Here is a 26562-nt window from a genome sequence, read left to right as displayed (position 1 = left end):
TTCCACCATGTGGACCCTCCACCAGCAGGTGTGCAAAGACCTGTTCACAACACTCCTGAACTTCAGGCTACCAAACTTTTACTCCCCCTTCTCACAGCTCATGGGCTTGTGGTGTGCTGTTCTACATTGCCTGTGCTTGACGCCATACCTCCTCAGTAGTCTACCAACACAAATAGGACATCTACCGCCATTGGTGTAATCAGGAGGGCAGGTCCCTTTTAAGATCCTCAATTCCCAAGATCACTGATCTCCTGCTATATTTTTGACACATCGTCTGTTCTTGTCAACTATCAAAGTCTACCATTCCATGCTCAGCAGTGTCTTCTGTCATAAAGACCTGGACATCACCTCTGACCAAGATCTGCATGATCTAATTCGCTCCTTTCAGATAGAGATTCCAAGGGAGTCACTACATGTACCATACTGGAACCTTGACGTTGTCTCTGCAGTCCACCCCTTGAGCCTCTGATTATGGCTTCCTTGTGGAACCCCACCAAGACGACACTATTACTTGTTACCGTGTAACTGTAAACTGCCAAACGCGGGGGAACTTCAGGCTGTCTCCTCTCAGGTATCCTTCCATGGAGTTGATGCCCTACTGGCTTACCTACCAGAGTTCCTCACTAAGACTGAGTCCCCCTCCAATCCTTTGCCTCGGGAGTTTCTTCTGAAGAATTTTTCAGAGCTCGTCGGGAACAAGGAGGAAAGACTGCTGTCCAGTTCAAGTACTGAAGCAGTATCTGGAAGCTACACAGTGCTCCTACCTCAGACCCAGGAACCTTTTCATGTCTGTTTGCTTCAGGATTTGTCCCCTGTCTAAGTACACTGTCTTGTTCTTCATCAGGGAGACTATCAAGGAATTCCACCTTATGCGAGCCAAGAAGGACCTAACACTGCACACAGTGTTAAGGGTGTTGCCATGTCTTTTAATTGGCATAAGAATCAGTCTCTTTTGATGATTTTGGAGGCAGCAACATGGATGATGAGTTCATTGTTCACCAACCACTACTTGAGGGATGTGCAGAGAACATAATGACAGTTGTTGTTCTTGGTCCCTGTCTTTAGTGTCTTGACCTAGGTTCCTGACCTGACCCCTAAGGAGACAACACTGACTGATGGACCAAATGTTACTCTCCTTACTGTTTGTGCATGCCCCACCTCTTCAAGCCTCCACCCACGCTGGTGAGTCACATGGTACATCAGGTCCTTCCTTACCTGTGTGTTTTTTTGCTACTCCCTGATATTTGCTCCAGTGGTGGTACTCCTAGTGTCATTCCTGTGCCACTTCCTGATGTTGGAGTCATGCTATGTATGTGATGTAGGTAACTTTCTTCAACAAATGTAATTTTGAAAAGAAATTAATTTTTGAAGAACTTACCTGTATCATACAGTTACTAACCTCCCACCTTCCCTTGCAAGTGGCACCAGGTCTCTCCCTTTTATTTTATTTTTGACCCTAAAGTCAAGATGACTAGTATGAGTGGTGTGGAGACTCCTTGCCCACCTCCTGGTGGCAGGGTATGATAAGGTATGGTAATACAGCGTGAATTTCAAATGTTGTACTCTGTTCTTCATAACTGGTCAGAGACCAGCTGAGTGCTATGCATATGATACATGCAAGTTCTTCAAAAAATTTGTTTTATTTTCAGAATTACATTTTTATGTCATTATAAACATCTTAATATTGCCTTTGTAAATTCAACAATTAAAATACATTTTATAATATTAAAAAAACATCCATAATTTATTATCAAAAGAAAATATTCATAACTGATAAAAACAAAGTTTTCAGATGAAAATGTATTAATTGATAATGGACATAAATCTTAATTTCATGCCCATTCCTTTTGAGTGATTTTCATATTTGTTGATTTTTACCTTCAAGAATTTTTGAACAAAACTTATGAAAAATAATTTTATCCTTTAACTAATTATATTTATGTTTACCATTCCAATGAGTGCAGTCCTAATTTATAATAGCATATCCCAGTTTTTGCATCTGTAGGTTTCACTGTTATCACTTTTCATGGGTTTTAAACATTTGTATTTCTTTGGCCTCTGTGGTTTTGACTAGTTTTTGAGCTGCTGAGAACCACTTAAAGGAAGTTTAATTCTATTTAAAATACTAGAAGAAACAAAGTGACTGGAGCTTTAAAAACTCATGACTTCAGTAAAGCATGATTGACTGTATATGGAGAGCAGTGTGCTACATGCTGTTTGACTGAATCTCAGTTCCAGGTACTTAACATCTCTGTTGTTTGGACTCAGGAGTAGACTTGTGTTTTGCACAACAATTTTTTTCTATAGGAGGTACAGATTTGTTGAATTTTTTTCTGACTCATAGTAGAGGAGGGGGTAAAGATTTGTGAAGTGGGTATAACTCAAGCATCACTGACATGGTGCTTATGCCTCAATGTTGCTACATTCCTCATTTCAGATGACGAAGATAAAAATGATATGTTTCTGAGGTTTTCAAAGTATTTCTTTTGGAAAAATATTAGGGAAAGTAAAGTTCCTTTATTTAAATAATTTATTATACAAATGTACAGGTATAAAAACTAAACTAAAAATCTGTGACATACTCTACAATTATTTTTTTTGCTTTCATGTGCTTGCACACTTTCATGGACTGTCACTGTAACAAATATCAGATTGAATGTAAAATATTTGTGAACATGGTGTGAAATCACAATACATGTCAAAAGTTACATACATAGCTATACTGAACTTCATAACTATTTCTTGCACATGTAGAACATTAATTCCTTGCCTTTGAGGATTTGTCAACAAGAGCAAATGTTCTCTCTACATCTGATACTTCTAGTATCACAAATTGTATATCTGTTAACATTTGCATTATACAAGAAGGAATAACTACATAAAAACTAGAAAAAAAATGAACTAATCAGTTTTCATGAGCATCATCAAACAACCTAAAGTCTGCAGCAGCAATGGGTTACTTTTTACTATCAGAGAACAATAGCTACTAATCTACAAAATACATACTATGTCCATTCATTGAGACAACACTGACAAGGCCTTGTACCTTGGTTGAATAAGCAAGGAACTTTGCTTACAAAGGCACAACAGAGATGTTCTCTGGTTTAGGCCAGTTGAAGGCACTGTGCTGCTGCGAAGGCACAACAGGGATGCCAGTGGAGTGTGTCAGACAAGTGAGGCAAGCCAAGTCAGGAAGGATGATTGGAAGAATGAGCCACAAGAGAGGACTAGAACTGGATATATGAGGACAGTTTTCATATAAACATGACAAAATTTTATTGACAAAGGCTGAAGACATCTGATAAATAAATGGCCCTACCGAGGAATACTTTACAGTTCAAGTGTGAACAATATTCAGTAACAATTACTAGATTTGAAGATTTCACAAATTTATTTTCTTCAAACCCCTAGAAGATTTTTTCAGTATTTGTCCTCAAAAGTCATTCCTTCAGTAATATCGAATTTAAGTATTTGCAATATGGAAATGGATTTATTTCATTAGTTCAGTCATGTATTGTATTTGTGATAAAATTACAATTACAACCTATCTGACAAGACAGCCTAACACATGCTTAACACTTCTCCTTCCAGTGGTGAGGGCAGGGACAGTGCTTGGTTATGGGTCCAACACCATGAGATAAAATAAAATGCCTTTGTATGTACAGTGACTAGGTACACAAGACACCAGAAATATATCTGGTGCTGTACTCTACACCTGTAGGTGTACGATTATGTATGAAGTGTATGATTATAATATTGTGAGGGAGACTGCCACAAGTATGTCAGAGTAATCTTCATATTCTACGTGAAAAAAGACAATACTTCTCTTTCATCAATAACAATTTCTTAAAAAGGGGGGAAAAAAGAAATCATTATAGAGATATTAAATCTATACATTCCTCTGTTTTACCTAACTTTACAAATTTAAACACAAAATCAAATATTCTGTACAAAAATACATGATTTTTACCAGACTATGTGGTTCATTCATTGCATAGGGGACTAACAGTTAAGGCATTGCAGAATAGAAGGCACCAAGATAAAGTTAGGAAATGTTTCAGTAGAAAAATGTTTTTGGAAATAGATAAGAGCATAATTATAAAAAAAATTGGCAAAATTATAAATGTATTAATACATGATTATACAAAAAATTGACAATTATAAATGTATTAATAGCTGAATAAGAACATTAATTTTGTATTTCCTCATACACTGCATTTTTAAGTGTTCAAAATACAAATTGAATATATATTATTGTCTTAAGGTATACACATGTACTTGCTATACTTTTCATTACTCTATAAAGAAACAAACTTTTGAAACAATACTAAAGTAAAATAACCTCTTGTAAATTGTTATACAGGATGTCCAAAAAAAAGAATCCACAAAAATTTTAATAGTTTAAATGAAGTGATGAAATGAAAATAGTGTGTTTTATTTGTTGGGTTAAAGGGTGGTTAGTGGGGAATACAATGTTGAATCTAATGCACAACATTACTACACTTGAACCTTCAGCCATCAGCTATCTGATAAAGTGTTGACAACAGTCTCTCTCTCTGGAGTCAGTATACATCATAATTATCAAATTAGTTTCTATGCTAAATAGATGTTGTGAAGATTTGCATTGATTCAGGAATAATGAACTAGTCACTTGTTAAAATTTGTTTAGAAATAATACTTCGGGAGAGAAAAATAATAATAAACCTTTCCCAGCCATTCCAGTGCCAACATTTCATCAGTCAGCTGTTGATCTTTCAAGTGTACAGATGTTGCACATTAGGTTTTGCATTTTATCTCCATTAACCACCATTGGCTCAATTATATAGTAGTGCATATGAGGAATTCCACAATAGATGGTGTATTCAGACCAAAATCTAATATATCAAAGAATGTTTCACATTATTAGCTACTGTTACTGTAGGTTTTTTTCATATGATCATTGTTAGAATTTAATGTAATTTCAAGCAAATTTTCAAACTTTTTACATTTCCTGCGTATAAATTGTGAATAATTTTTTTTTACATAGTTATTTATACAATTGATTACTTGCAGAGCCTCAAGTTAAAGTAGAGTGAGCTGGGATGCTGCCACCTCCCTAGCACTGCTAGAAGGTGAGTGAGGCCTTGATAACCTCAGGAACTTTGTACACCACTTCACACAACCATGTACATCAAACATTACTGTAGTCCCACAATATGATGCATATTCTCACACACACACACACACACACACACACTGGGAAGAAGTTAGATAAATATAATTGAAAGTGTATCCATCCTTTAGAGCAATTTGTTCTCTTCATTCTTTGTATTTCAGTCATGCATTCTGGTAGTCTGGAAGATCTTGCTTATATATAGATCTGTGTGATTGTCCTCAGGACACTAAAACATACATATGTACAATTTGTAGAAAAAGATATGCTACAAACTAATATTCATTTATGCTGGCCCTTATCACAATCCTTTCACACGTGTACCTGAGACCCAAAGGGTGGCAGTATCCATGAGAGTTATGTTTTCAGTCCTCATTATTGAGCAACTAGCCTCTACCTCCCATTGCTACTTGGGTCAGCTTAACGAAGCTAATTGCAGTTGTCACATATACCACATTAATGTATTATTGTGACCATGATTGTGACAGATGTAGCTTGATTGTGACTGTTTTAAGATTAATGCTTATGTGCCTTTTATGAAGTAAACGCTTTCTAATATAATATCTGGTGAAGAATGTTCTTATTACAAAAATGTCAGGAGAATTATAATTTCATTGTATTTGTCTGGTGATAATGACACTGTAAATGCTATTTAAATGCACTCAGTAAGCCTCACTGATATGCTCATAAACTGCTCAAGAACATTAAATTCTCTTGTGCTAACCTAGTTCTTGTAATCTACTTTTATTCTGTAAATTCCACTGCAATGGATAAATATTTCTTTGCTTCAGCTCTATAAAGCCAAATGTAATGAAGCTCTAATTACCACTAGCAATGTGGAAGTAGAAAACTCATAATTTTATAAATTATCTCACCTGGTCACCACATTCAGTAGATGGTCTCATGTGGTGGAACAATGTCCTCACCATGTGTTTCATGTTGCATTTTCATGTGCAACTAACACTTCAAGTAATGAGTATATGTGCTGGATGGTCACTGCTGTTCACTATATTGGTTTATGATACCCTCCTTTGAGATCATGCTCTCTACAATTACTGTCAAGCCAACATCACTTGTAGAACTATAATCTCACATAGCTGTCTCCAGAGGTTGACTTTGGGACCGTCCAGAGAAATATCCATGGGCAGAATTATCTGAGCTTGAGCCTGAGTTTTGGCCACTGAGAACATTGGCAGACATGTATTGGTAGGTGGGACCCTGTTCCCGGGGAAGTGTGGCAGACAGGTGAGGGTCCTCAGCCTCTTTTTTCATCTCTAAGGTGGAGTCCGTAGTTATGCTACTCCCAGCCAGTTGTGCTGTGGAGCCATGTATTGACAATTCCTCTGGTTGGAGGCTGGAGGCACCACTGTAAAGCATCAAGGGAAATTACTCATGGATACAGAAAAGTGTGCTCTGGTGAATTTTCCAAATTATGAATGCTTACAGGACTATTTTTCACTCATAAAATAGTCACATGTCACCAAGCTACATGCCTGTTGTGTTGCCCCTGTATCCACCACGGAAAAGCTGTGCAGAAAAAATAACTTCTATACGGCAACATGAGTTCTCTCACCTGATGTTTTCATTGATAACAAAGATCCGTTTTTATTGTACAGTGGGGTATGCTACAACGAACATGATTCATTTCAACGTAGCATTTGTTATGGAAAATGTGTGTTATGGCAACTGAAGAACCTATGGGAAAAAATTAACTGGTGCCAGGGAACCAGAAAATAATATAAAAATACCACAATTGAAAAAAAAAAAGCACATTTGCACTACTGCATTTGAGGTAACACAAATATATACAGTACCCTCCTGAGTTTCATGCATAGTCCTAAATTCTTTCCATCCTGAGTTAGCGCATTATCACCCCAAGTTTGACACTGCTTTGACTAGTATAAGTCACGTTTACTTACTGTCATTGTCATGTATATACATACAGTAAACCACCATAAATCAGAGTCTCTCTCTCTCTCTCTCTCTCTCTCTCTCTCTACAATTTTTTTTTTCCATAACTTTATAATGAAACATTTTTTTTCTATATAACATACTTGTAAAATAGGTGAGGTGTATCTAATACACTGGCAAATATGGTGAGTCTCATGGTTTGGTTAGGTCTGCTTTGGTTTTGCTCATTTCAAATATACAAATATACCACCGAGGTGGAGAGTGGATATTTGGGTCACTACCAGACTGAATGCCAAAATGTGAAGTTGAACATTTACCAGTTATATATTATGTTATATTTATGTTCCCCGAGAAAATTCACGTGCATGAAAATAACAGATTTCCAAGGAAAAAACACTATCTCCATTTTAAAAAGAACCAAAAAATAAAATAAATAAGAAATAAAATAAAATGTTCTTGCCCAAGTTTGAGCGATGTTAATAAAACAAATCTTTACGCTGATTTTTCCCGTGCCGCTTTTCTGTGGTGGATACATTGACAGAATAATAGGCATGCAAGTTGGCAACACGGAACTCACTGTGATCACGTTGAGTGGCAATGACTGTAGATACTTGAAAGAGAACATGAAATACAGCATTATAGACTCTCTCTCATAGGTGACAACCACAGTGTGTGTTTATGAACTACAGTCAGTCATATTAGCATCATGCTTAAAGACTCGGATCAAAACACTGTGATTTTGGTTGGTAATTTTGTCATTCTATATTTGGTTATTTTGTATATATATATATATATATATATATATATATATATATATATATATATATATATATATATATATATATATATATATATATATATATATATATATTTTACACACAATTGAGTCAATATCTTCAATCAGTTACCCATTGAAAGGCCAGGCTTGGTTGTTGGGAGGCATCTGAGGTGAGCTGCTACTTTGCTGGTAGCTGGAAGTGTCAGAATGATTTGTTTAATTTCCTGCATATCACAATACCATTACCATACTAATACCTGCTGAACTGTAGACTGTTTCTAATATTCCTACTCAAGCATAGGACTACTGTTGGTTAGGAATTTACTGCATGCTATGATGGACAACAGAAGAGACTGAATGGATGCTGGTATGAATATTTTACCAACAAACTGTCTTTGTTTATTGAGTTACAGTTCTCAAAGCTGAAGGAAAGGGCATTCTCCATGCATACATTATTATAACAATACTTAGGATCAATTACATATAAAATAACCTTGGAGTACTATTTTGTTAGATTCAGGCATTGTAATTTGTCATGCATTATAAAGAGACCTGATGCAGTTTTGCATTACTAAATGTGCATTATAATTTTCTTAAATCACATCACAAACTGAAAATTATTTCATGCAAATTAGTAATTTGTCATGCATCAGAGTATTTCCTGATTCAAAATCACATGAGGAGACAACCATGTTCAGTGCCTCACTACCCTGGTCTGCCTACCTTGGACTTGGAAACTCCCTTCTGGAGGGTGGCGGAGGCAAAAGCCTGAGCCTTGGGGACAGCTGCGGCTGGAGAGGGGGCAGGCGGGAGTCATGCCCATAGGTAGTAAAAGACTGTTGACCAAAACTGTAAATGCAAACAAGGTCTTGTTCGTACAAGCAAACAGGCATTAAATGTCATCAGGAACATTATTATGCTGAAGATGACAAAGGCACAGTTACCCTCAACAAAAATGGAAATTATATTTTTAAAATCATTGGACATGAAGTTTATGGTAGATCAAGAGGAATATCAGTAATTATCTGAGTAATTTCACATGAATATTGAAGAGATTTTAGCTTAAAATAATAAAAAGATAAAAAAAGATTTGTTCACCAGCTCATGGTTGAATAAATTGAGATAGTTCATCATTAATGCTGGTTTTTTAATTAGTTTCAGCTGAAACTATAGTTGCCCTTGGCAAAATTGATCTAAAAGCCACACCACGCTTTCTCCTCCCTTACAGTTGGACCACCAGTGTACATACGAGTATATTGCCACTTTCCAAAACCCTAACAAATTTATCAGCTATAGTTTGTAAACTGCCATATTGCTACAAATACAGATACGGGGAGGCCCCGTTATATGAGCATCCGTTACATGACAAACCGATGATACGACGTGTGTAAATTAGCCACTATTTTCTTTATACAAGCACAAAAATCCAATGATACGAGCTTCAGTCTGAGGTGAGTAAAATTGCAAAGTTTGAAATGCACGCTTTCCTGCACCCTCCCACCAACACATCTTGATTGTATGGTGATGTACAGTGACTCAGATGCACAGAGACAAGCATACAAAATAGTGTTCTTTGTATGCTGTTTTCTTTTTCATGTTGTTTTATCAACAATTATGTAACACACATTTGTTACATTTGATGTACGTTTTAGCTTGAAAACTTAGCTTTGACAAGGGTCATGGAACCTAACCCCTTTTTTGCCATTAGTTATGTGTTTCCTTATATGAGAATTTACTATATGAGCAATTTAAATGGAACCTAACTGCTCATACCACTAGGACCTCCCTTTACTTTACTGTTGTATGAACTCTATCTTGAATATGATCTTTTGTAAGACTGATAACACAAGGGTAGTGCAGCAAGGTACTGAGGAAGCTTTTTCTTCTTTTCTTTCGTTTTACCGGGAGGGAGACAAACTTGTTTGGTGAATGACCAAGTGTAAAATATTTCTTTTTATCAAAAAGTGTATGCAAAATACAAGATTAAAATTAGAAAACAAACATAATTGATGCTACTAAGACTGGTTAGCAGCAAGTATGGATGTGCATTTTTTTTGTCAGTAAAAACATGCCACTGTATGCATCATGGTCTCTCTCTTCAAAAGAATGTTATTCTAAACATTCACATTGTTACACACATTGTTATTTTCTTGAGACAATTTTCTATATATTATTTCAAACAGTATAAATAATGATAACATAAAATCCATGTTCATGGAGGGTGTGTTGTGCCTCTGCATTCCAAGAAAACAACAGCAAGTTTTAAGTTCAGCCAGCAATATGGAGAGTATCTGAGGAACAAAGAAAGGAGCACAATACTAATCAAGCTTGTTGCAGTGTTATCAAATACTATGCCAGCTCATGAAGTCCAAGAATACACAACTATGGAGGTAAAAAACTCCTGTGACAGACTACTTGATCAAAATACACTGGTTGCTCATGCCATAACAATTTGTGGCTGAACTAGAGCATGCTGGTAAAGAGCTTTCAAACATGGTACATAAACATAGTTGTCTCTACAAAGCATTAAATTTTATCTTTATAAAATCAATGGAAATTATTTCATTTGGTGTCAAAATTGGTTATTTTGCAGATTTAAGTGAGACTGTTTATAATTATTGTCAGTAACAACTATTGGTACTGGAAGCAATCAAATTAGGTTGATTTTAGTCAAAATTTCATTAAACACTTTTTAGAAATATCATAATGGAAATCCTGTAAGCACATAGGAAAGTAAATGGTGACTAAAAACAAAAACTAGCATTGCTATTTTCTTTCCCTAAGGAAACTATAAAAAAGGAGCATGGTTATGGGTAAACAAATTAATAATGAATGGATTAGTAATGATGTGAGAATCAACCAGGAACCAGCATTCCAACATTCAATACCACCCAGGAACCAGCATACACACACATCCAATGCCACCCAAGAACCATCACTCCAACACCCAGTTTCATCCAGGAACCCACACTCTAAGCAAGGAGCAGACTATCTTGCTCATGCTCTGTTGATTAAGGAAGTCAACTCAATGACAGAGGGGGGCAAAAGCAAGATATGTTTGGAATTGCATATAAATACCACTAGGACCATGTTTTGCATTTTGTCATCAATTATTGCACTCTGCGTGATATACGGTCTATGGATTATTTGTTCAGATTTCGTCATCATTGTCCTCATACTCAAAAGAAAATGAGAAAAATGCTGATTAAAATGGATAATAATGCCACACATTAAAATGTAATCTTTGGCTATTTTTTTTCATTGACATTCTCTAGAGAACTGAATTCTTAACCCATCTGAACTTCCATACTCTTAGAAAGTCAATCAAGTAAATTAGCCAAGCTTGCACACATGTTACTGCATCTGTATCTGTGTTTCATTTGTGACAGTAGTTTCTAGCAGTTTATTTTGCTTTGAGAAACTGCAGTAAAAAAAATTCAACTTGGGTCTGAAAAGTGAACAAATCAGATTATTTTGGTTTGAGAAATTTAGCAGGAAAGAAATTTAAGTTAGTTCTGGGAAAGTGCACACACTTTAGTGCAAGTGGACTCCTAGCACATCTAACTTTCAGTTCATTGTAGTAAGACTGAATGGTTATAAGAAATGACTAAGATGAGTGGTTCAACTTCTTATACTGGTCACCTGTATCACAATATTGAGGAAATGATCAAAATGAACTTGAAATAGGTACTCTTTGGATTTGAGGTTTGTTGTGTCCTTCCCTCCTATGTTGCCCTTCATCTTTAGGCTGTTTGTTTTATACTCTAGAAATAATTACTGAACCATTTCAGCAAGTTGTTTTCAAATTGACTATAAAGATCCCTGACATGATAAATATGAATCCTCTCTTGCTTAGTCACTCAAAAGTAACAGACAAGCAAAACCATCAATAATAACATGCATACAGCAGGCTTGAGCAGCATCTCAGCATTACTGTTTGGCCACTTACCTTGCACATGAGGGGAACTAAATATTCCTAGTATCATACTGTCTTTGCACCAGTCATCTTAATCTATTAAACATTTTCAAACCTGAGTTGTAATGGGTTTTACATAGACAAGCAGATCCACTTTCTTGAGACTGTAATATTATAAAGAAATAATACTGTGTTCCATTCATAAATTCTTTAAGACCCATCTATTTATTACATTGCATTAACAGTCAAGCTGAAAGAATGAAGATGTTTAATTAAAGGATGTTAATGGATGAAAGAATAACTACTTAATCCTTATCCTGTAAGCTATATCCTTCTTGTCTTATAGGGAAAATTATCCATATTCCAGGGCTGTCATTTGGACATATTACACAACAAGATTTCATTTAACAAAACTAAAAGCAAAAGAATTGGATCTGCTTGTAATTTCAAAATTAAAATGAAGACCTCTAAATCAGTAATCATTGCTCAATGATCTCTTACTGTAAATTATTACATACCTGCTATCTGAAGAAAGATTTATCATTGTTACTGACCTTGCTGGTTGATCATCAGTCACCCAGGCCTCAGAAGTAGTCTGGGGCATGAAGCTGGAGTTTTCACGAGAGGAGAATGCTGAGTTATCCCTGAAGCCCTGGTTCTGGAAGGTTATGTTGAAGCTTGGCCGAAGGAGTTCGTTCACATTGTGATTCTCAAGCTGGGGATCACCGGAGAACCTGGGGGCAAGGGGTGTTAGTGAGGCTGAAGGCCGTTAGTTAGTGGCAATGGTGGATGTTAGGTGAGGAAGGGTTACCGCAAACACCTACTGCAAGATTCCTTATGCACTACTGACCTGTCATCCAGCTGAGAAGAGTAACCAGGAGGAATTGAGGGAGTGGTCTCCTCATATACAACAAAGCTTGGATCTTCATCTATGGAAGAATTAAGCCCAGACTTGGCAATAGAGTCAAAGGAGCCATGGAGTCCATTCATCCTGGCAGCACCCCCAACAGCTTCCTGCCCCTTCATTGGCACTGCATGCTGAGGGTCCTGATAAAAGAACAGGCTTACACCATATGTTCATTGTAACTCATATTATGATAATCAAGATGACAAATAACATTCACTTCACTTTTATTGCTATTTCTGTTCAGTTAATTTTCTGAGATTAGAATAGTTATCAAAATTACAATATGTTTTATGTGCTGATTTTACATGTAATGTTTATGTAGCCAAATATAATATTGTTCACTGAAATGTATGGATGCAAGAGCATAAGATGTAAGAAGGGTGCCTGGGGAGCAAAGAAAGAGCGGTTGATCAGGATAAATGAGGAACAGTTGTGAATGCATAAATGGAGACTCATCCTAAAGGGCCTTGACAAGAAGACCTGAACCATCAGATGTAGGGATTATGTTTTGTCAGAGGTAAGTAAATTCTGATGCTGAATGATGAGGATCAGTCCTCTCCCCTAGATGTGTTCAAGCTAAGAAGATGAGAATGGTTAAAACATGAGAGAATCTTATTATGTGTGAGTATGTAGATACCTTGCTTCAGTTACCCTCCTTAATATTTATTTGGAGGTTCACCTGGTATACAGACATATCTGGAATTACTTTTCTGCTTGAAAAAACAAAAATCTTACTGGAAATTGATCTTCAAACTATTTTAACTATTACTATTTCCAAGACCTGAACAGAATCAATAGAACACCCACCTCAATTATCCTGCGGCGTGTGAGATCGCTGAAGCCCCCTGTGGTGGTGGAGGTGGAAATGGCTGATCTGTTGGAGCGGATGGAGGCACGGATTGAGTTGCGGCGCATGATTCTTTCTTTGCGACGTTCACGAGACTTGCAAACCCAGCAAGACAAGCAGGCAACCACCAGGATGAGGCAACCCATAGTCATAGCAATGGCTGCCACTGCCAGAGGGTCTGAAGCCCAGGCCAGCTGGTCAATCTTTTCATCTGCATCTGTGATAGGAAGATAATATATATTTGTAATTATTAAAGTAGTGAAGTGTATGCATACATATAATAATAGAATCACTATCTAGAATAAAAGTAATTGTAGGTCTTACACTGGTAAAAAATTAAGCTTTTATCAGTGAGAAATTTATTCAAAACATTGAGTAGTAACAACCATGGGTACAAACCAGACTCGCAGATAAATGGCAGCTTCAGGTTGCAGTCAACAGAGCGCACCTGACGGTAGACAAACCCAGCACAGCCACTGATGACGTCCAGGTGCTGCACCCACACTATGTCTGACTCCCATAGGTATTCTGGTTGCTGCTCTAACAACCAATGCTGAAGAATAGTAACCACACATGTAGCTAAAAGAAAAACAGTTGTCACACATGTACATAGGATTCATACATGAAGAGATGTTAAGTGATGAGTTCGTATTTTCTATACATAAATGTTAATATAAAACATTCCTATAGCTCCTTTTATACACCTAAGCCCAAGAAGGTATCATGAAAAATGCAAAGATAGACCCGATAGCCATTCCAAACCAGATCTTCCAAAAACATTCACAGCAATGGAAGAGTGTACAGCACAAAAGAGCAAATGTTGAAGGAGATTTTAACCTCAAAACTAAACTATGTTCTCTCCTGTCTTAAGGGATGACAACTTTAAATAAATCTTTTATGAAGAGGTGTAGAATTTACAACTAAGTCAACAGTTTACATAATGAAACCTGCAAAGTAAGACTTGGAGAGGGATTGTATTATAAAATGACATGAAGATTCTGAGAATGAAAATGCAATAATGTGGTGCTTGCTGAACTAATCAAAAGGAAGTACTACTTTACATTAATCAAGTCGACTGCTGGCAGTAACACTCACTTGGACTTCCCAATACCACTTCTGAAGGAATGGCAGTGAAGCATTGTCTTTCCTGCAGAATTCTTTAGCTTCATGATAAGTGACAGGTGCCCCTATATACAAGTAGCAAGAGTCCCCTATTAAGGTGTAGCCTGGTTCACATCCTTGCAGCAGTGAGTAGTTGTTTAGCTTCCAGTTACTGCAATTGTGAACAGTTACTGTTAGAGATCACCTATATGGGAAAGCAGAAATCAAACATCAGCTCTGTGTGTGTGTGTGTGTGTGTGTGTGTGTGTGTGTGTGTGTGTGTGTGTGTGTGTGTGTGTGTGTGTGTGTGTGTGCCCATGCAATAAACAAAGTATAAAAAAAAAAGTAGAAAATATAATTTTATCTAATCAATTTGACCCCCATTTCATGGAAAATATTTTGTGCTCAGAATTTTGTTTATTCTGATGTTAGAGTAGAAAGCCTATGAACCACTGTAACAAAAATATTTATTATATGAATCTGTATGAGGAAATATAGTTGTGTTCACATTCATCAATAACCAAAGTTCTTTTTTTTTTTTCTCTCCAAGTAAAATTCTTCCTAGAGGAATCCTTGTTCTTGGCAAAATCCCAACCATCTTATGGCCATGAGACCTATGAAGGAAAAAGATGTTTTAGGGAAACTACCTGTAATCGACATGTAGGAGGGTCTCATCATCAGTCTTGTCATGGATACGGCCTGACACTGCCACAGAAGTATTGAAGCCCCACCAGTTGTTTCGTGCATCAATGGGAGTCTTCCATACATCAGACCTGTACACCAAAACATCAACTCCAGAGTTTAGCTTTGCAATTCTATAGAAGTTCTAAATCATATAACTATTATGATTACTGAACATTTTAATGAAACATTACATACCTTATATGAAAGACATGATTGATAAAACTCCCACCCTTACTGTCTACTGACCTATCACCAAACTATTTTACATTTATATTTCTTATACAACAAGTAATAATGCTAAGGGAATTTTGCTTATATCTGTAAGTCCTACAACCCTTCCCTACAAAAATACAACTTGTACACAATTCATGCTGAACTTTGATGTCCAAATCTAAGCATGCACTACTGTTTTACAAATCTTGCAAATTTAATGGTGAGGATCTCAACTAAAGATTTAGTTGATGTTCATACTTAAATGTGCACTATTGACATACAAGTTGGAAATTAACTACAAGAAAACATTAGCTCACAAACCCTTTCTTCCTACGTATCAAGCCTACAAAAAATCAGTATTTAAAAAATGAGGCCTTGCCAACTTATATTTCAAAGTAAATGCAATAACTGCTCACTGTTATGAAATCTTTTGTATTTGAAAATTTATATGAATTAATTAGAAAATATCTACTGATCAGGCCAACATCCCTATAAGTGGGATAACCAAGTTAAAGCCTACACACACACACACACACACACACACACACACACACACACACACACACACACACACACACACACACACACACACACACACACACACACACACATCCTTATACATTCTCTAAAGATAAGAATTAATAATAAATAAATCCAACATCTTTAGTTCCGGGGTCTGTGCAGGGAGAGAATGGACCCTCACTAACTATCCTTGCGTGTGTCAGGTGTGGCAGCATACCCAAATCTTTCACCATCAGGGACCAACAACAGAACTGGCATATCCCTGCTACATCACAACAGATCCATTCCCTTTTCCACATCCACATGTGAATGAGCTTCCTGCTAACACCTAAGAGGGTGCATCATGTCTATGTATCTACAACTGGTCTTCATTCATTCCCATCATGTGCAGCCAGTCTCCTTTGCATCACATGTATTTTTCCTGCATCCAGCATTCTCTTCGCACCATCCATTTATCCCATTCCATTGCACATTTGTAATATCCATATGCTCTTCTCCCATCTCCGTGCATTTAAACAACCATAACACTCCTGGTCCGCTGGATAAAGTCATTTTCTCCTATGCACTTTCCTCATTTCTCACTATTCATACCTGTCCATAGATGTTCCTCAGTTATCTTATCCACAATGCATTCAGTATCCTATTCTCTCCCAAGTTCCAGCTACATGCAATGATGCTCTTGGTGCCACTACATTCACACAACCTACTCTACATTTATTCTCTGTAACCTATGACTAAATACTCTACTCATTTCTCCCCCAAACTTTTCTTGCTTCACTCCAAACTTCACTTCTGAATCTATTCATCATCAGAGAAATAAGATGATATTTCTGTCAACTGATTCTTAACGTTACTCTTGTTAATAAGGAAAAAAAAAAAAAAAAAAAATCAACAGTAACTGGTGTGAAAATAAAATACTCTGCTTATTTGGTGTACTAACCTGTCAGTGACTACTACTTTCTCCAAAGTGAAGCTCTCAGAGTCAGTGCACTCGGTGGAAATGTTGCACCGCCTGCAAGTGCAATACAACAACAAGCAATGATGAAGCAGCATGCAGTGACAGAACCTTAATGTGTACTTCAACCCCATCATGACTACCACCATTACCATATGGAAAGAAAGGGGAGGGAGGCATGCAAGGCAGGAGGGACAGCAGTAGCAGGAGTATATTTGCGTCTGTCTGGTTTTTCAAGTGTGTCTTTATGTACTACAGAACTAAATACTGATAACCTGTGGTCATGTGACTAATGTCTGTTCTGAAACTAACAGTTGTCCTTAAATTTCTGAGTGTTGTCTATTTTGAAGGTAACAACTGTCCATGAAATCTAGTTATGAAAGTGATGATCCAGGAAGTCTGTAACTATTTCCAATTCTCATCTTGGTTCACAAAGATTTATGTATCTATTGTATTATATCAAGATTTACTGAACTTTACTGAAGCACCATAAAGCATTTAGAGTACTGGTGAGTGAAGCTCAATGAGGTTTAAGGTATTTTGTCAAACTGCATTCTGTTATTTGCTCTCTAAATTTTGAGGAACAAAATCCATGCTGATGTTGTTCAAACAGTATTAGTGTAGATAATAGACTAATTATGAAATTAAGAAAATACTCAGTTTTCAATAAAGTTCAACTGATTTAAATAAACTATTGTCATATGCAAAAGCAATGTAGTTTTTATAGAATTTAATTTACAAAGCTAGTGAAGAAAATATTTCCTGAGTTACAAGTCATGCTTGTGATGTCAAGAAGTCTCATGCAGGTAAGCTATTCTGCACCACTACACCTGCTGTGCCACCACACCTGTTGAGACGTGAGCTTACCTACGCAGTCCAGACCTGTGCCAGTCAAGGGTGCCAGGGGGTGCATAAGATTGGGCGGATTAGACATGAGCATTGCTCACATTTCAGAAAAGACTAAACTAAGTCACTTATTTTGAAAGTCAATCTTGCAACATTCTCTTATTTAGGGAACATCAAGCATTACTGGACTCAAAACTTTTCCCAAGATACAGCACAACAATATTTTTGATTTTTATATTATACAGTCCGCAAAAAATTGACTAAACTTAATAATTTTGGAACAAACTTAAGAATAAAATAAATTAAGGCAGTAAAGTTACAGGCATTAAAAAATTGTTTGACTGAGAACCTTCATGAAATAGCATTTGAGTGGAAAAGGAAGCACATGATAACTGAAGGTAAAGTTAAAGAGAGAGTAACAGTCATACATTGTTACAATAGAAGATAGTTTTACCTCCTCCATTTGATTAACATCCAACAGAGGCTTGAACTTCAGCCATTTGATGTAATGTTTTCACAAGTTACTTCTAACATGAGAGAGAATATATGCAAACTAATTTTGGTAAATCTCTCAAAACCAACTACTGCTTATCATCTGTGAGAGGATGACTTGGGAATACTATGAATGTGAAAATGAACCTTATTTCAAATGTGGATGAAAATGTTTTGTGCACTATCTTGCTGGTCAAGTTTTGTGCTCTCTGAACTATCTTCACTATGCTGTCTACACACTGCAACATCATTTGTGCTGTTGACACTTGAACTGTTGTCTCAAAGGAAAAAAAGAATAAAAATAAATAAAAATAAAAATAAATAAATAAATAAAAACTTATTACAGGACCTACACTTGAAATGAGTCATATCATTATAAAAGAATTGTTGAAAGCCAAAATTACAGTGAACTCAAGACATGAATATAAATATAAATATTCATATGGAACTTACTGGTCTACAAGCAGAAAATAAATAAATAAATGAATAAATAAAAAAAAAGTAAAAAGTATGATAAAACAAATAAATACAATAAAGACAACTTAAGAGATTGTGTTACTACAAACTTAACAAAGCTTGCTTAGTTTATGGGAATGACAGATTATTTCTGAAAATTTACTATATCGTTATAAAACTGTATTTCAAAATTATAGAATCATTTGCCAATATAATTTCATATGCTGAAAGCAATCATTTTGTGAAGTAATTGGCTTGTGAGAAATGAAAACTAAGAACAAGAGAAAGCAGGGATAACATATAATTGACAGAAAACTAAGAGTTATGTATAGATACAAAATAAAACAATGAAAATATAAAACTGGGAAATAATGAAGGCCACTCACACAGACTCGTTCACAGCCACCAACTCATATGCGTTGTCCCAGTTATAGAAAACATTGTCCACAAACTGTTGCCCTGCACTCCCGGCAATAACTGTGCCTTGGTAGGTGGGATCCCATGCCTGATTCCTGCAGGAGGGAAATAGTTTGCTGGTAAGACAAGCTTGCCATGCCACAGGATATGCATGAAGGGTGCTGTTCAGGTCAGTTATAATGTTCTGAGTACCTAACTTAATATCAATGAGGAATTCATAAATACCATTATTATCACAAATCATTATAAACTTTGTTTTCAATATCAATCATGGTTGGGGAAAGATATTTTTTTTCATGTTAATTGCATAACTCCTGGTATCAATATCATTTACAATACAGGTCACCCTTGAGTTATGATGGAGTTCTGTTCCTACGCCACATCATAAACTTTATCATAGCTTTCAAAACTCTTATTGCCAGAGTGCATTGCATTTTTGACCACTGCGAATTGTCCAGAGAAACAGCTGCATAATTATGTGCTGTTGCAGCTGTCTCTCAATCTCTAATTCTCATCATTCAATTTTCATCAGATTTAACTAACCAGTCATTATCAACATCTTGATGTCTCACTATTTTATGTAATGCTCCGCAAGATATGATCCTAATAAAAATGCTCAAACCTTAATAAAGTAGTATAATTTGGTATTTGTTCCCTAAAATTTCTGCAAAACTCCCAATCCCCTTTTTCAGGTATTGAATTAGATGCTGAAATAGTGACACCCAACATGACTAGGGTTTGAAATGGGATAACAATTTTAACTTGGCATGAAAAATAAAACATTACTTCTTAGTGTTTCAATAAAGGTGCAATATGTAAAGGTAACAGGAATGAATGAGAATTTGCAATAAACTTACTTTGCAAGACTGTTGTGTGAGGTGGTCTGGTATACAGGGAGACGGACTTTTTGGAAGCCATAGATGTCCAGAATGTGGCGGCCAATGTTGCTGTGCGCATAGTTGTGAGTGAAGACAGACACCACCTGCAGGTTGTTGTCTTAATCAGGATACACTAAGTGATTTAATGCTCATTAAATTGATGATTCAATGATCACAAGTTAATCATTATAACTACTAATTCTTTAAAAATACTTCAATGACCTTTTTAACCCACTCATACACCAGTAAGTTTTGTAAGTCTTCTTTCCAGTATCTTTTCTGTTGGCAGGCATGTGTGGCCTCTCTGCACGCCTTGCAAAATTTTTATTTAGAAGCAGTTTTCTTTCCTTTGAGACTAACAAGCAGGCATGATCAAGCTGCGAGTTAGAAAAAAAAGAAAGACCACCTAGTTCTCCAGCCCTGTTACCTGAGCCAGAGTGATGACATCATGGTAGGGCGAGAAGGACCAACTGAAGTCATTGTAGGCTATAAGGGCATGCTGGTAGGCAGAATTTTCCCTGGAGGCCATGTAGAGAGCTTGCCAGTGTTGAGTTTCCTCAAACAAGTTGTTGGTCACATTGGCCTGTAGCTTGGTGGCTGCACCAATGGAGCCAGCAATGATGTGCAGCCCGCCAGTGTTGTTACGCACCAGATTGTTCTGCATTAATAAGATAGTTATTGTTAATATAGGTAAGTGAAGCCTGCATTTTTTTAACCTAGACTTGCTGTGATTTCTCTTAAGTGCATCTTCCTGGGATATTCAATGACTGCCATGCAAGAAGACTTCTGTTAAAAAATAATTTTTCACTACCAGCATCTGTAAGATATTCTGAGGATGAAGAAAAAAACATGAAAACAAGAATAATTATGCAAAGGATGAAAATAAGAGAGAGAGAGAGAGAGAGAGAGAGAGAGAGAGAGAGAGAGAGAGAGAGAGAGAGAGAGAGAGAGAGAGAGAGAGAGAGAGAGCTACCCACCTTAAAATAGACATCTTGCATGTTTTGCACATCAAGGCGTACAGCAGCTTGTGTTGTGGTGAAGTTGCCATACAACTGCCGTCCATTGTTCTCTATGCGACTATAAGAGAAGCAGAGCCATGGATTTACCTCACCAGCAGTGGCAGCAAATATGGCTCCCTCCACATTGTTGTGGTACTCGTTGTAGGTGAAGTTGTGTAGGATGTTACGGTCTGGAAGAAACAAAGAGCAGGTAATGAACAAATGTGAGAGGAATGAAAGGATGGTATGGGAAGAAAAAAAAAAGGAAGAGTTGGGAGGCATGAGAAAGGTAAGAATGAAAATGAAAAAAGGCAAAGGAGCATTTAAAGGGGAGAAATTAAAAGAAATCACCTAGAAAATAATTGCTCCCCTCTGAAGTGAATAAGTGATGTCCACTTGAAGTCAGGAGGATCTCAGAGTCTGGGGCAACACTTGCCTCACTACTGCTTCAGGGTGCTCAGCAGTCTGGAGGAATGCTTTCTGCTTTCAGTCATTGTTTACTCACTTACTCAAGGGCAAAAAAGTAAAAACACAGAGATTAAAATAAAACATAGATGGAAATAATATTATATTAGAGAAGCAATAGAATAACACAAAGAAAGAACGAACAAGAGCTACTCACTGATTCCTAGGTTAGAGATGGGCAGAGTCACCACTTCAGCCACAAAGCCAAGCTCTCCTGAGGCTCCTGTGGCATGAAGCTCCACTGAGAGGCTGGTGCCAGCAGTCTTGAAGAAACGCATGTGGTTATCTGAGCGAGCATGCACCTCAGCAAAAACTTGGGTAGTGTAGTTATAGATGTCCCCATCATACAACACCAGCCGGTCCCGCACCAGTGGCTCCCCATTGAAGGTGGAATCATACAGATTGAGATGGAGTAGCCTGTGAATGGAAAGGGATGGTGAGTTACATGTAAAGGAGAGAAGAAACGAGGAGGAATTTTCAAGTGAGAGGAGGAGACGTGATAAAATGAGGTGGTCATGCAAAAAACTATTGAAAAGAAAGTTCTTGAGTGCTTTATGAGGAAGAGGAGGATGAGGAAGAGGAAGAGGAGGAGGAGGAGGAGGAAGAGGAGGAGGATTAAGATGAAAGAGAAAAGGAGGAGGGGGGTAAGAATTATGAGAAAAAGAAGACACTCACCTAAATCCAAAGTTCTTCACATTGAACACAGAAGAGAAGATCTTGATGCAGTCAACGGGTCTATTGTCATACTTGTAGTAGAGCAAGATACGCTCCTCAATTCGCAGCTCCTTGGTTGAGTCACACATGTCCACCATCCCAAAGGTGTGATAAGGGAGCCGTACATTGGTCAGAGGGAAGAAAGATGATTCTTCTGTCTCTCTTGTCTCTCCTGTCAGTCCAATCAGTGTCACTCCCACTCCAAGATTGTTCTCAAATCTGCCAGTCATAACAAAGGATTTATTAGGAAAAGTATTTGTACTGACTATCACTAATTAGCTTTTTTCACACTTGCTTTATCTGTATATCTTGCTTAAAATGTTACTATGATTGATCTTTTGAGATATAAATCTTCCCACTCTTTTCTTGGACTTTTCTACTTGAAATTTTTCTTTGGTCTTAAGCAATATATATTACCTAATGTCACATGCACTATAGCTCATTAAATGTTACAGTTTCCTATGACTAAACAAAAGATGTGAATCTGATCTTCAAAACCTAATTTTTTATAATTCTTCAGAAACTACATTTTTAAACTGGAATCATCAGTAGTAAGATTTACATTTTCTTAGTTTTTACATGTTAAAAAAATGGAATGCTGACCACAAGTGGTTCCACATTCTCACACTCCTGAAACTCACTTGTTATAGAGCATCTCAAAGCCATATGTGGCTGAAATAAGAGTAAGACCATCATAGGCTGAGTCCTTGATGGTGACGCCACGCAGTTTAGGTGTTTCATGGAAGGACATGATGGCCGGAGACTTGTCATTATGAAGGATGCCAGCTCCCACCACCTCAACCCATTCCAAAATGGAAGGGTAGACTGGAGTTTGATGTTCTCCATGCACCATAGGGTGGGCATGGGCATGGTGAGGGGCATTGGGATCATGGATGCGACTGTATACATCCATGTGTTCAAAGTTGGGGATGGAGAACCTGGTAATAGGTGAGGTTGAGGATGCATCACACAACTTGTTGAGTTGGAAACACACACACATACACTGCATATCTTAATTCCATGGTGCACAATACCCATAGTCATATCTACAGCTTTATCTTTCTCTATCCCTTCCCCATAATCTTAAGTAGGATGTGACCTCTTCATAAGAATACAAGATGCAACATGAGTTTCTGTGGATGTTGCTAGAGGTGAAAGTAGAAGTTATTCTGAGTAGAAAATGTTTCCATACACATGCATTGTGAGGCCTTGTTTAGTCATGGTTTGAAATTTAAATGTGGCCAGGTGACAGATACAATAGCTAGGCTGGACAGGTATTTATATTAGAGAGATACCATGCCTACATGCTCCACATTACTGCAAGTGCATGGCAGTGTCAGCAATTTTTTTCTCTCAAAATCATGCACTCTAAACATATTCAGTCACTGTCTTCATGTAAAACTGCAAGTGACTGGCTAGCAATCAGCTAATTTGCTCCTAGCCTTGCTCCTTCCCCTTCCCTGCCCAGGCAAGTACGGTGTCACAAAGCCTTTCACTTTATTTGTTGCTAATTACAGCTATACTATCATTGTGTAATGTTTATTGGTAAATCACCTGTCTGTTAATACCACTCATCTCATTATGGGATACTGCAATGCTCCAAAACTTGTAAAAATGATGACTAATTGACAATTTCACCATCGCACATCCCACGTCAACACGTCCCACCATGGATATCTCAGTGGCTATTGTCACCTGACCACACTTGAATTTCATATCACAGCTAAACAAGGCCTCAAAGTGCATATTATCATAGAAAATGTTCTACTTATAATAACCTGTACTTTCACCTCTAGCAGTATCTACAGAATCTCATGTTACACCCTGTATTTTAATTAGAATGGTGAATGACTTATGTAAGGCATCTAGAAGATAAAAAGTGAACCAATCAATACATCATTTTGAATTATGAAAGTTTCTCAAGTCAAAACTATTATACATAGTACAGAAACAATTGTGTGTTAATCTTTTACCTGATACCACCCCAGTACTCCAGCTTGGTGTCCTCAAGATTCAGGTCTCCACAAGAGATGTACACAAAGTCTCCATTCCAAGCACAACTATAGGTGTGATCGTAGATTTGGCCATTCATCCTGAGGGGACACTGATGCAGCGCTGCTTCTGTGCCTATCAGAGTAAAGGAAAGAAGTTGCTTATTCATGACATGGTGAAGTACTCAAAATGAAGCTCCAATTCCACATCAGATTATTGAAGGTGTCATGAAGACCAAGTAGACGTACCTACAATATGAACTACCTTATTAATGAAAATGTGTATTTTGTGAAGAGATTTTCACTCCATACTCTATTAAAATATTCCACAATATATCTAGACCTTCATTATAACAAATATTTGACATGAAATAACTAAATATACATTACATTAAAATTTAATCTAATGTTACAAATTCAACAAAGTTTAACAAAAAATTCTCCAGAACAATTAGAAGTAAGGGAGTAATGATTTATGTGTCAAGATCACTCAATACATCGTAGTTGAAGACATGGCTGTCAAATAAAGTAATGGATACAAAGGGTTATTGTATTATATATATCTGAACAAATTACATCCCTAGACAACCGTTACAAGTCAGGCCAGTGAATCACAAAAATAAGAGGAAAAGGAGAGTAGTGAGCCAGATACTCACCATCACACTCTATGGGATCAGGCCAGGAATGAATGCGAATAAGGGCATTGGGGAACATCTCTATCCTCTTATTGCGGTCATGGAAGGTGTGAATGGTGTTGTAGCCAAGCTGTCTACACACCACTTCAGTGTTGCGCTCAGTGAAGCGGTCATCACAGATGGGCACCCACTGCTTGGTAGTGCCATTGTAGATGTCCAGGAACCCTTCTCTGCCAGGCCAAAGGTTGATTAGTTTGCTATTTCTGATTATTAAGTTTTGAAAATTTTGACATGAAAATGAGACAAGACAAGACCTTGGAGAATGGATGATAAATGGCACATTATGAACAGATAAATGGATGACTAGTTAGATGTCATAAGATTTTAACGGAATTAAACCTGAAAGTAAGCACTATACCATGTATCTGACAATATTCAATAAACTCAAGGACTACTGCCAGTATCGTATACCTAAGTAGTCACCTAAAGATTTCCTCTATAAACAATCACTTTTCAGTTAAAGCATATACTCCCCAGAAAAAAATGAACATCCCAGATATGAACCTGGTAAATGAAAATTCCAAAAAGGAAACTGCTTGCTTACCTTCGGCCACCACACTCCCCTTCCACACACAGTCTCACAGCTTCCAGTGAGGTCTTAGCATGGCGGGTGGTTCTGTGCTGGAAGGGTACAGAAGGCTGTACAGGCTGCATTTTGATGCGCTGGTCCTTGGTGCCAATTGCCTCCAAGCGACCCAACACCAGTAGTCCTACACTTGGTAAAAACTCAAGAGTAGCACCTGCCTCCACCACCAGTGTCACTCCCGGCATAACTGTCAAGTCAGACTTCACCACATACGGCTCATCTCGCTTTGGTAAACGCAAGTCATGCAGCAAACGGCCTCCAAGGGAATTGATGTCTGTGGTGTCCTGAGTAGCATAGGATCCAACAGAGGATACAGGAGCCTCGATGTTGTCCTCTATGAGGTAAGGAAGGTAGTCTGCCAGGGCAAAGTTATTCCAGTCATCAAAGTCAAAAATGAGTTGTTCAATCTCCTTTGCCTTGCGAGTGCCCCACCAGTTTGCCTCTACATTGAGGTAATTGTTCAAGCGAGAGGTGTAGAGGCCTGCCAGCAGCTCATAGTCCATTTCATTGTAACCCAAGAGGTTGTGGGTGATGTTCACTTTCTGGAGACCTCGCACAGCCAAGGTATAGCTTGCAGGCTGATGAGCCCGTGATACAGAACTGAATGTCTGTGGCATGCGTTTGTTGTTCTGTACCAGGTTGTACTCAAAGTAAGCACTGACTGAGCCCAAGATTCCACTCTGGCTGTTAGTGTTGAACTCAACCATAAAGGAACCCACATTACTGGAAATGCGGTTGTCATGAAGGAACATTTCCTTCTCCATACCCTGTACTGACAACAATCCTCGCTGACAGACATTATTTTCAAACCTTGAGTATGTCATGTTGAAGCGTGCAAAATGGCCATCCACTACAAACTGGAATTGGGCATTATTGATGAAGGATGAAGAATTGATGTAAAGTGTGTGGGTGAAGTTCTCTGTGTACTGCCAGACATAGGGAAGTGACAGTACTATCCCTCCTCCACCATTGTTCTCCATCACTACCTCATCCAGCACCCAATGGAACAGGTTGTTAGACTCCCGCACATCCCTGTGA

The 26562-nt window shown here is 37.5% G+C and overlaps 1 protein-coding gene across 1 annotated transcript in view; it reads right to left on the bottom strand.

Moving 5' to 3' along the window:
• Positions 1-2516: 2516 nt before the first annotated feature.
• LOC135107627 (protein bark beetle-like) overlaps positions 2517-26562 on the bottom strand; it is a 77864-nt gene continuing 53818 nt past the window's right edge. Inside the window, 21 exon segments of the mRNA XM_064017686.1 lie at positions 2517-6518; positions 7972-8034; positions 8565-8690; positions 12312-12491; positions 12608-12804; positions 13472-13728; positions 13911-14064; positions 14607-14784; positions 15260-15385; positions 16972-17043; positions 17854-17868; positions 19167-19292; positions 20055-20179; positions 20503-20733; positions 21053-21264; positions 21696-21955; positions 22214-22471; positions 22894-23190; positions 24226-24379; positions 24900-25108; positions 25483-26556. Of these exon segments, the coding sequence (XP_063873756.1) occupies positions 6242-6518; positions 7972-8034; positions 8565-8690; positions 12312-12491; positions 12608-12804; positions 13472-13728; positions 13911-14064; positions 14607-14784; positions 15260-15385; positions 16972-17043; positions 17854-17868; positions 19167-19292; positions 20055-20179; positions 20503-20733; positions 21053-21264; positions 21696-21955; positions 22214-22471; positions 22894-23190; positions 24226-24379; positions 24900-25108; positions 25483-26556 (4591 nt within the window). The 3' untranslated portion in view covers positions 2517-6241.

Source organism: Scylla paramamosain, chromosome 15 (genome assembly GCF_035594125.1).
Source record: "Scylla paramamosain isolate STU-SP2022 chromosome 15, ASM3559412v1, whole genome shotgun sequence".
Classification (NCBI taxonomy): domain Eukaryota; kingdom Metazoa; phylum Arthropoda; class Malacostraca; order Decapoda; family Portunidae; genus Scylla; species Scylla paramamosain.
Note: the sequence above shows the minus strand (reverse complement) of the source record. Positions and strands in the feature narration are given on the sequence as shown.